This window comes from Phocoena sinus, chromosome 17 (genome assembly GCF_008692025.1).
Source record: "Phocoena sinus isolate mPhoSin1 chromosome 17, mPhoSin1.pri, whole genome shotgun sequence".
Taxonomy (NCBI): Eukaryota; Metazoa; Chordata; class Mammalia; order Artiodactyla; family Phocoenidae; genus Phocoena; species Phocoena sinus.
In genome coordinates, this window is record NC_045779.1 from 43,255,744 (window position 1) to 43,267,971 (window position 12,228).

The following is a 12,228-nucleotide window of genomic DNA, read 5'->3' on the forward strand; positions in this document are numbered from 1 at the left end:
CTCTAATTGCTTTAGGTTTAAGGTTAGGTTGTTTATGTGAGATGTTTCTTGTTTCTTAAGGTAGGATTGTATTGCTATAAACTTCCCTCTTAAAACTGCTTTTGCTGCATCCAATAGGTTTTGGGTTGTTCTGTTTTCATTGTCATTTCTTTCTAGGTATTTTTTGATTTCCTCTTTAATTTCTTCAGTGATCACTTCGTTATTAAGTAGTGTATTGTTTAGCCTCCATGTGTTTGTATTTTTTACAGATTTTTTTTCCTGTAATTGGTATCTACTCTCATAGCTTTGTGGTTGGAAAAGATAGTTGATACAATTTCAGTTTTCTAAAATTTACCAAGGCTTGATTTGTGACCCATGATATGATCTATCCTGGAGAATGTCTCATGACACTTGGGAAAAACAGTGTATTCTGTTGTTTTTCGATGGAATGTCTTATAGATATCAATTAAGTCCATTTTGTTTAATGTATCATTTAAAGCTTGTGTTTCCTTATTTATTTTCATTTTGGATGATCTGTCCATTGGTGAAAGTGGAGTGTGAAACTTCGCTACTATGATTGTGTTACTGTCAATATTCCCTTTTATGGCTGTTAGCGTTTGCCTTATATATTGAGGTGCTCCTATGTTGGATACATAAATTTTTTTTTTTTTTTTTGATATGTGGGCCTCTCGCCATTGTGGCCTCTCCCATTGCAGAGCACAGGCTCCGGATGCGCAGGCTCAGCAGCCATGGCTCACGGGCACAGCTGCTCCGCGGCACATGGGATCTTCCCGGACAGGGGCACAAACCCATGTCCCCTGCATCCGCAGGTGGACTCTCAACCACTGCGCCACCAGGGAAGCCCATAAATATTTACAATTGTTATATTTTCTTCTTGGATTGATCCCTTGATCTTTATGTAGTGTCTGTCTTTTTCTCCTGTACTAGTCTTTCTTTTATAGTCTATTTTGTCTGATATGAGAACTGCTACTCCAGCTTTCTTCTGATTTCCATTTGCATGGAATATCTTTTTCCATCCCTTCTACTTTCAGTCTGTATGTGTCCCTAGGTCTGAAGTAGGTCTCTTGTAGACAGCATATATACGAGTCTTGTTTTGGTATCCATTCAGCCAGTCTACGTCTTTTGGTTGGAGCATTTAATCCATTTACATTTAAGGTAATTATTTACATATATGTTTCTATTACCATTTTCTTAATTGTTTTGAGTTGGTTATCACAGGTCTTTTCCTTCTCTTGTGTTTCCTGCCTAGAGAAGTTCCTTTAGGATTTGTTGTAAAGGTGGTTTCGTGGTGCCAAATTCTCTTAGCTTTTGCTTGTCTGTAAAGGTTTTAATTTCTCCATCAAATCTGAATGAGGTCCTTGCTGGGTAGAATAATCTTGGTTGTAGTTTTTTTCCCTTTCATCACTTTAAATATGTCCTGCCACTCCCTTCTGGCTTGCAGAGTTTCTGCTGAAAGATAAGCTGTTACCCAGTGGGGAGTCCCATACATGTTATTTGTTGTTTTTCCCTTGCTGCTTTTAATATTTTTTCGTTGTATTTAATTTTTGATAGTTTGATTAATATGTGTCTTGGCGTGTTTCTCCTTGGATTTATCCTGTATTGACTCTCTTTGCTTACTTGATTAACTATTTCTTTTCCCATATTAGGGAACTTTTCAACTATAATCTCTTCAGATATTTTCTCAGTCCCTTTCTTTTTCTCTTCTTCTTCTGGGACCCCTATAATTCGAATGTTGGTGTGTTTAATGTTGTCCCAGAGGTCTCTGACACTGTCCTCAATTCTTTTCATTCTTTTTCCTTTATTCTGCTCTGCAGTACTTATTTCCACTATTTTATCTTCCAGGTCACTTCTCCGTTCTTCTGCCTCAGTTATTCTGCTATTGATTCCTTCTAGAGAATTTTTAATTTCATTTCTTGTGTTGCTCGTCATTGTTCATTTGCTCTTTCATTCCTCTAGGTCCTTATTAAACATTTCTTGTATTTTCTCCATTCTATTTCCAAGATTTTGGATCATGTTTACTATCATTACTCTGAATTCTTTTTCAAGTAGACTGCCTATTTCCTTTCATTTGTTTGGTCTGGTGGGTTTTTACCTTGCTCTTTCATCTGCTGTGTATTTCTGTGTGTTGTCATTTTGCTTAACTTACTGTTTGGGGTCTCCTTTTCGCAGGCTGCACGTTCGTAATTCCCATTTTTTTTGGTGTCTGTCCCCAGTGGCTAAGGTTGGTTCAGTGGGTTGTATAGGCTTCCTGGTGGAGGGGACTAGTGCCTGTTTTCTGGTGGGTGATGCTGGGTCTTGTCTTTCTCCTGGGCAGGTCCATGTGTGGTGGTGTGTTTTGGGGTGTCTGTGGCCTTATTATGATTTTAGGCAGCCGCTCTGCTAATGTGTGGGGTTGTGTTCCTGTCTTGCAAGTTGATTGACATAGGGTGTCCAGCACTGGAGTTTGTTGGTCATTGAGTGGAGCTGGGTCTTGGCGTTGCGATGGAGACCTCTGGGAGATTTTCACTGTTTGATGTTATGTGGTGCTGGGACGTCTTTGGTGCACGAGTGTCCTGAACTCAGCTCTCCCACCTCAGCGGCCCAGGCCTGACACCTGGCCAGAGCACCAAGACCCTGTCATCTGCATGGCTCAGAATAAAAGGTTGAAAAAAAGAAAGAGAAAAATAAATAAATAAAATAAAGTAATTAAAAATAGAAAAAGATAAAAAAGTATTAAGAAAAAAAAGAAAGAAGAGAGCAACCAAACCAAAAAACAAATCCACCAGTAATAACAACCACTAAAAACTATACTAAAAAAACAAAAACAAAAAACAGACAGAACCTTAGGACAAATGGTAAAATCAAAGCTATACAGACAAAATCACACAGAGACACATACACGTACACACGCACAAAAAGACAAAAAGGGAAAAAATATATATATATCATTGCTCCCAAAGTCCACTGCCTCAATTTGGAATGAATCATTGTCTCTTCAGGTATTCCACAGATGCAGGTTACATCAAGTTGATTGTGGAGATTTAATCCGCTTCTCCTGAGGCTGCTGGGAGAGATTTTCCTTTCTCTTCTTTGTTTGCACAGCTCCCGGGGTTCACCTTTGGATTTGGCCCCGCCTCTGCATGTAGGTCATCTGAGGGCGTCTGTTCTTCGCTCGGACAGGACTGGGTTAAAGGAGCTGCTGATTAGGGGGCTTTGGCTCACTCAGTCTGTGGGGAGGGAGGGGCACGGAGTTCAGGGTGAAGCCTGCGGCAGCAGAGGCCAGCGTGACGTTGCACCAGCCTGAGGCGCGCCGTGCGTTCTCCTGGGGAAGTTGTCCCTGGATCACGGGACCCTGGCCATGGCAGGCTGCACAGGCTCCCCGGAAGGGGGTTGTGGATAGTGACCTGTGCTCGCACACAGGCTTCTTGGTGGCTGCAGCAGCAGCCTTGGTGTCTCATGCCCATCTCTGGGGTCTGCGCTAATAGCCGCGGCTCGCGAGCGTCTCTGGAACTCCTTTAAGCTGCGCTCTTAATCCCCTCTCCTCGCACACCAGGAAACAAAGAGGGAAGAAAAACTCTCTTGCCTCTTCGGCAGTTCTGACCTTTTTCCCAGACTCCCTCCCGGCTAGCTGTGGCACACTGGCCCCCTTCAGACTGTGTTTAGGCAGCCAACCCCAGTCCTCTCCCTGGGATCCGACCTCCGAAGCCCAAGCCTCAGCTTCGAGACCACCCTCCCTGGCAGGTGAGCAGACAAGCCTCTCAGACTGGTGAGTGCTGGTCAGCACCGGTCCCCTGTGAGCGAATCTCTCCGCTTTGCCCTCCGCACCCCTGTTGCTACGCTCTCCTCTGTGGCTCTGAAGCTGCTTTCCCCCCACTCAACCCCGCGTCTCCGCCAGTGAAGGCGCTTCCTAGTGTGTGGAAACCTTTCCTCTTTCACAGCTCCCTCCCACTGGTGCAGGTCCTGTCCCTGTTCTTTTGTCTCTGTTTTTTCTTTTTTCTTTTACCCTTCCCAGGTACGTGGGGAGTTTCTTGCCTTTTGGGAGGTCTGAGGTCTTCTGCCAGCGTTCAGTAGGTGTTCTGTAGGAGTTGTTCCACATGTAGATGTATTTCTGATGTATTTGTGGGGAGGAAGGTGATATCCACGTCTTACTCCTCCACCATCTTGAAGGTCTCCTCCCACTTTTACTTTTTGAAGTAAAATATTACCTACATGTTCATAGGAGCCCTTGCATATTTGATTTGTGATTCATCAAACATGAGATTTTTCCAGAATTGTACCTGAAATCATAAACAAGAATGTGGAAGGAAAGCATTTTCTTTGTTTTTACTCTTCCACCTGAAAGCTATCACTTTTGTCTTTATTTGTAAGGATGTCAAGCTAATGCCTAAGCAAAATTATAAAACAGAAGTTAGTCTAATTCCCATAGTTTATCGATTAATGCCTGGGGTGATCTAAACCTTCTTGAATTGTATGATTTTATAATAATCCCCTTAAACTTTTTCATGGGTTTACGTGAGAGAATGTGTTTTCTCCTGCTGCTTAAAGTACCTGGGAACTGAGTGTGAAGGGAAAAGGCGACCTGGTACAGCAGGAAGGAGCAGTTTGTTTATACTTCCCAACAGCCAGCAAATATTTTCTACCTTATATATTGGCTGAAGGTATCCTTGGCAACTTGAAAAGGTGACATAGAGGTTAAAGGATAAAGATGTGTCTTGTCCAGCATTACTCTTCTTTATATCTTAGCATAGTTACTGCAGACAATAGGTACTCAAAATCTCATAAAATATTTAAGTTGAATATAATCATCATAATCGTATATCATACATTTTATTTTAATTGCATAAGAAAGTCACCAGATAGTGTTCCTCTTGGAAGGAAAAGAAAAAAAACCACACACACACACACACACACTAAAATGATCTTCAACTCTTAACTAAATATTTGATTTTTAAAGTTACCTTACAAATCAAATGACTTATCCTTATGACTATCTAAAAATAAGAGAAATCTGTAAAAATAGGTATAGTTAATAAAATTATAACCAATGATTTTCCAAAAAGTATGTTATATATATTTATTGTTTATAATAAATGTGTTTGAATATTACTGTTTTTTATTTAGGAATATCCACTCTAAGGGATTATCTCAGTTGATTACCACAAGTCTTAAGTATCTTCTGGTCTATCTTTCTCTGTAGTATTTCTAGTTTACTAATTTTTTCTTAAGTTATATCTAAAATTCTGTTTATCCATCTATTATATGTTTAATTTTAGTAACTACATTTTTTATTTCTGGATACTCTATTTGGTTGTTTTTCAAATCCGTTTTACCTTTTTTGATAGTACCTTGGTTTTTTCCTCCTGTTTTTCATTCCATCCTATATGTCTTTAATGATTTTAAAGAAATTTATTGTATTTTCCATATGTGGAAATTCCATTATCAGAAGTTCTTGGTAATGAATTTGATAATGGTGTTGAATTCTCCTCTTGCTAAAAAAAAAAATTTTGGAGTGCATATAAAATCTGTGATTGGGAGTTTATCTTCAGTGGTCTTTGTTTCTGGGAATCCTTTCTGTCGGTTTGAAAGCATATTTTTCCAAAGAGGTTTTACATCTATTTCTGACTGATGCCCTGGGGTTATCAAAGGTCTGATGCCACTTTTATATGAATAACTCAATGTGGGTATTCCTGGACCAGCACAAGTAATATAAGTTACAGCTTCCAAATACACATGGGGTATTCCCATTATTTTTAATTTTCTCATTATTTTTATTTTAATTTTTAAGTTGAAAAAACAGGGAGATCTCTGTTTTTTCAATAATCCCTCGTGCCAAATCAGGCAAACTTCCTTGTTTTTTTCTATTTCTGATTGGAAGTTGTTTTTCTGACCTTTTAATGGCCCCAGATCTAAGTTGGCAGCTCATTTCAAAATCCTTGCCTGTCAGGGATGTAAGGATTAGCCTGTTGTCTCAATATGGCCATTAAAAATCTATTCCCTTGGTTTACTGAGAGTGGCTAGGACCCTGAAGTCATTAACAATGTCAGTTAATACTTTGAGTTTTACTTCCCTCTTTCGTTAGTTTACTAGATTATTATCTAGTAAAATATTAGCAGAATTTAATTCTTGTTGTAGTTATTTCTTCAGTGTTTATTTTTACTTTCTTTTGAATTCATCCTTGAAAATACTTGAATCTATAAAAAAGTTTTTATGATTTAAAAAATATGTATCCTTAACTCACATACTTACCAGACAGAGATAATACAAAAGAAATTTTAGCACTCTATACCAGTAAAGTTCTAGTTTTATAAGACTGTTGACTTAAAAAACTTTAAAAAATGTTTTCTAACATCATAGATCTTCCATATGTTGTGTTACTTACTGATTTAATTCACATAGTGGGAAAAAATTATGATACAAACAAGTACTTTTTTTTCCCCATCAGTGCTTCAGCTAAGGTTTGCTCTTAGTTGGTTCCCTGCCATGTTTTCCATTTTAAGGTATTTTTAATACATCGTATATTTTAGCACTCCCCTATGAGAGCACATCAGATGTTACATGTTTCTCACATTGGTCATTTTATGGAATTTGAGCTATTAGGCTATAATTGTGGTGTCTCTCAGGATCTCAGCCCTTCCTCTGTATTCAGATTTTAATACTTCTTCCTGTTACCCTCTATTCACTAGATCTCTTAATTCTTTAAAATTGACTTTCTTGAAATCCAATACTTATGTGTCACAGAACCAGATGATCCAATTTGCTTTTTTGGCAGACACCATAGAAAGCTCTGCCCATTGCACAGTTTCAACAAAAGATACTAGTACTCTCTAGACTACTCTGGTAGAAAAGGATGTAGACAGACTTGAGTTTTATCTGGGCTTTTTCATGAGATAACTTATGCCAATTCTCTGATCTCAACTTGGTCATTTTATAATAAAAGAGAATAATAGGGACATATTTATAAGGAATATTAAATTAATGGTTCCAAGGAACTTTTGAGGTACGGCTTGCTAATAAAACATAGAACTGTATTATTTCATGAAATGAAAACTAAGAATATGGGTAGTAGACTTGAAGATCTGCACTAGCACAAGCTTTGATTTCTCAATAATATTTTCCAATTTTATCTTCTACGATGAACGCAATACTTCCTTTGAAATTATTAGCAATTAGCAATTTTGAATGTAGAGTAGGAATAGTGTGGTAAATAACTGATCAAAAGGTGAGAATGTATAAAGAAGAATTAAAATAAAGGTCAAATGCTGCTGTGTTATCAACTTGCCCTGCGGGCCCAGTTGTGGAACTTTTGTTCCAACTGGGTGGCCTTAGCCCAGTCCCTGAACTTCATTTCCTCATAGATAATGTGGGGCCAGTAATGTTCCTTACTTCACATCCAGGGTTGCTGTGAAGAAGAATTCAGTATCAAAGTCACAAAAGCCATTTCACAAACTGTAAAGGCAGTCATAATCTATGAACTCAGATAGTTCTTAGAGTTAAAAAAAAAAAAAAGTCAAAGATTAAGAGGATATGCATGTGAAGCTACTGAGGTTGGAAAGATGGCAGTTGTGAAGCAGAATGTCAGAAATATTAAAACTAGGAAATTAAAAATGATCACAAAATAGTAAGATTATTTTTGGTAGCAAGAGAGATCCTAAACTGTAAAAACAAAAGGAATTAAAATAGAAAAAGTAATTTATTGAAATGTCCTAGGATGCTACTAATATGAAATTGATTAATTATGTCTGAATTTCTCAGTGATTTTTATATGAATCTGAAGTTAAGAATTGAAGTTACAAAATTATGATTATAAAATGTACAGATAGACACACTCAAAATAATAATGTAATTTTGTCATACATGTTTGTAGTACAGAGACTTGTACAAATTTAATGAAAATTATCCTTAAAAATGAAAAAGCTAATAATTTTTACTTTATCTTTTAGCATACGGAGGCATCAAGAAAGAAGAGCAATTTTGACTCCCATTTTAACAGATTTTTCTGTCCGAATAACTGGAGCACCTGCCATCATTTTCACCAAAGTAATTTCTCCAGAAAATATGCACACTGAGGTTAGAAATTAATTTAGCTTTTATTTTAGTCTAAATGATGGAGCAGCTTTTCTTGTGTGTTAGGAGTTTTCATAGTTTCCGTGCATAGGATATCAAATTAGCTTATTATTAATAAGTTATTATTGTAGCTAATAATTATTAAGCACTGTATAGTACTATTTAGGTATTGCTTTTCATGTAATAACTCATTTAATCCTTATAATAATCCTATTAACTTCTCCTACTGTCCTCGTTTTGTAGATGAGGAAACTGAAGCATAAAGAGTTAACTTGTCTAAATATTCACAAATAGTAAGAAGCAGAACATGGTGTGAACCTAACTGGTCTGGCTCCTGGCCATACACTCCTGACCTCTACGGCCTCTTTCTAATGAAAGCAACAATAATATTGACAGATCACTTAGGGTTCTCACATGGATTACCTTACAAAGAGAGTTCTACATGAATTAACTTATTTACTCTTCACAGAATCCATATGAGGTAGATATTATTAGTATACATATTTTATAGATGAGGAAACTGAGATCAAAAGAAATTAAGTAACTTGACCAATCTTACTTGCCAGTTACTAACAGATCCAAGTTTGAAGTCTAATCACTATGGTATACTGCCTCCATGACTAGAATAGAAATGTAATAATAATGTGATCCATCATAACTTTAAAAATATTCTTCATAAAAGTTTGTTATGCTAAAAACTTTATAAACTTTTTGATCATTCACAGAGTTATAGGCAGTTGTTATAAAAAGTTCAGAAAAATTAGGCACAGATTAAATATATTATTAATCTAAGGTGATAAAAGTTTACATCATTCTTTGAGTTTTTAAAAAGCAATATTTTGGGGCTTCCCTGGTGGCGCAGTGGTTAAGGTGTAATCCTGAGAGACTCACATGGTGTTGCACAAGTATGTTTTGTGACAGGCAATAAAATCTTGATAATTCTTAAGTCCAAAGGACTTGCTCCTGATCTTCCTGAGGATCTCTATCATTTAATTAAGAAAGCTGTTGCTGTTCGAAAGCATCTCGAGAGAAACAGAAAGGATAAAGATGCCAAATTCTGTCTGATTCTGATTGAGAGCCGTATTCACCAGTTGGCTCGATATTACAAGACCAAACGAGTCCTCCCCTACAACTGGAAATACGAGTCATCCACAGCCTCTGCCCTGGTTTCATAAATTTGTCTGTTGTACTCAAGCAATAAAATCATTGTTTAACTAGCAAAAAAAAAAAATGCAGGGGACACGAGTTGGATCCCTGGTCCAGGAAGATCCCACATGCCGTGGAGCAACTAAGCCTGTGTGCCACATCTACTGAGCCTGCGCGCCACAACTACTGCAGCCCGTGCATCTAGAGCCCGTGCTCCACAACAAGAGAAGCCACCATAATGAAGAGCAGCCCCCGCTTACCACAACTAGAGAAAGCCCACACGCAGCAACGAAGACCCAATACAGCCAAAAATAAAAATAAATAAATAAATTTATATAAAAAACAAAAAAAATATTTTGTATGTGTTATCTTATTTGATGTTTATAATTGCCCTATAGGGAAAGTTAGGTTAGGCAGGATATCTTTATATCTACAAAAGGTGTATAAAAATTAAGTCTACTTATATCTTTCAGTTACTAAGTAACACAATTGGTTGAAAATACACAAATATATTCCCTTCATCATTACTTGAGGAATAAAATAAGAATTCTAACTATAATGAGTAAACTTTGGAAACTTTTTTGGGGGAAAGTTTATTTAACCAGAAAAAGGGGATCATTTCCGACATGCTGTTCTTTATGGCTTTATTAAAAGCTGCTCTAAGCTGTGTAGTTTGTATTTGGACCCATCATAAGTCTCCTTAAATCCATTCTCTTGGATGACACTATTAAGGAGAAGGTTTGTTGGACATTTCCAAGCATTTGAACATTGTCCACATGCACTTCATGACAAGAGGCAGGGCTTCTGCTTATTAAGTGAAACTTCTGGATGGTTTTTCATTTCTGTTTTCCTTCCCTGAATGGTTTTCCAGCAGTGAATGTTCAAATGACTCAGTTATGCAGCACAACACCAGTTAAGTAGTGGACAGCTACCTAATGCTGCCAAGATTTTAGCAGTTTAAAGAAGTGAAATTAATTAGTCTAGCTACCTTTGACTTCAGCACTCCATTTTGTTATAAATCATTTGGAGTGTATCCTTTGGAGAATACTCAGACCATACCACTTGTGACTGTAATTGCTGTCTATAGTTGCTTATTTACATCTGTCTGCCCACCTAGATTGTAACCTTCTCAAGAGCAGATTGCCGTTCAAGGCCAGCCTCACTCTCTCTTTTTTTTTTTTTTTTGCGGTACGCGGGCCTCTCACTGTTGTGGCCTCTCCCGTTGCGGAGCACAGGCTCCGGACGCGCAGGCTCAGCGGCCATGGCTCACGGGCCCAGCCGCTGCGGCATGTGGGATCATCCCGGACCGGGTCACGAACCCGTGTCCCCTGCATCGGCAGGCAGACTCTCAACCACTGCGCCACCAGGGAAGCCCTCACTCTCTGATTTATTCCTAGCACTCTAGTATGCTGCATGGTACTTGGGAGATGCTCACTAAATATTGGTCCGTCTGAGTGGGTGAACAAGATTATGCTAAAGAATTGCATCATTGCCTACATATTGAAACAATGATAGTAGTTTGACGTATGAAAAGCCAAATGTATATGAAATGGTGAAAAATTCTTACTGTTAGTGTGTTTCCCTGTAACTAGCACATGGCCTGGTGCACAGCAGGCCCTCATAAATGTTTATTAAATTAATCCATTAAACTGTTGAGTGACCGTGCTCACCATTTCTGCTATTCTCATTAACATGTGAACTCAAGTCCCAGGAGAATTCATCAACATCGTAAAGGTCTAATAAGTAAGAATGATAAATGATCATCTAATGGCTATCATGTTTCTTTATCTCTATTCAACCTTTTTTTCCTTCAGGAGATTTTAGTGTGTGGCCACTCCTTGGAAGTGAATATAACCACAAACCTGGACTTCTTCCTAAGTGTGGCTCAAATTCAACTCTTACATCAGTTAATAGTAGCAAATATGACTGGAGTGGAACCATCAAGCAAAGCCACAGAGGTAACTATTACCTGATTCTGATTAGGCTTACTGCATTTGTGCCAACTTTACATTGATAATAGGAAAACAAAAATTAAATGCTTTCTGCTAGTTATTCTATATTTAATTTTATTCATAATATGGGCATAAATCATTTTCGATTGGTGTTCTTTATTTTTGAAATTTGTTTGGTCTCTTTCCCTGTAATTTATCATGCACCTTCACAAAATTGCTGTGGCCCAGCCCCAGAAAAGCCTCTGTTAAAAACATGATTTTATTGCCCTGCTGCAGTTTTTAAAGTGCAGTGCACAAAACCTGGTGTAGCTTTCACTTACTCAGATACATTACAGGGACAGGGCCTCTTTTGGAAGTGAACTTTGTGAGAGTACTGTGGGAATATCTTCAATAAATAACTTCTAAAGCATTCGTTTCCCATGCTCAGTGAAGAATGGACACAATCAAAAAACTTGAATGCCTGCCTAGAATTTTAATTTTGATCCAGTGTTCATTGGAAGCCTACATTGTAACCACAAAGCATGTCAGCATGAAACAAAGAAAGCTGCTTGTTAGATGCTTCTCAAAATATTTTTTCTTTGCTTTTTGTTTCCGTACTTCTATAATCATATCTGTACTTAGAATAAATCTTTTATAAAATCTCTAGTGAAGAAACTGTTTATCTTTGAAAAAGGCATTGCTTATATTTTTGTCATGAGTTATGCAGAAGGCTCTAAGTGCTACTAAGGAGGAAGGGAAGGAGGAGGTGTTCACTGATAGCCACTTGATGCTAAGCAAGCGTGCCAGGTACTTTTATGTAAGTTATTAACTCATATATCTTCAAGCATGTTATTACAACCACACTGTGAGGTACATGTGAACATTATCACCATTTTACAGATTATGATATTGTGACTCAGAGGTAATAAGTGACCTGTCTGAGATCATACACACATAACTAAAAAATGGTGGATCTGAGGTTTTAATTTAAGTCTTTCAAATCAGTGCTTTTCTCATTCTGCCGTGGTTGCGGTACTATAATTGTTACATTAGTCTGAATCACCTTTATTTTTACAATTATTTAAAAATGATAAAGCTTTTAACTTTC

The 12,228-nt window shown here is 37.6% G+C and overlaps 1 protein-coding gene across 10 annotated transcripts in view; it reads left to right on the plus strand.

The window, feature by feature from the left end:
• The window catches only part of VPS13B (vacuolar protein sorting 13 homolog B), an 831,417-nt gene that overhangs the window by 519,525 nt on the left and 299,664 nt on the right, over positions 1-12,228 (plus strand). For all 10 annotated transcript variants that reach the window (XM_032610621.1, XM_032610615.1, XM_032610620.1 and 7 more), the window contains 2 exons: positions 7,920-8,046; positions 11,004-11,147. In XM_032610621.1, coding sequence (XP_032466512.1) covers positions 7,920-8,046; positions 11,004-11,147 — 271 coding nt within the window. The remainder of the gene's footprint in view (positions 1-7,919; positions 8,047-11,003; positions 11,148-12,228) is intronic.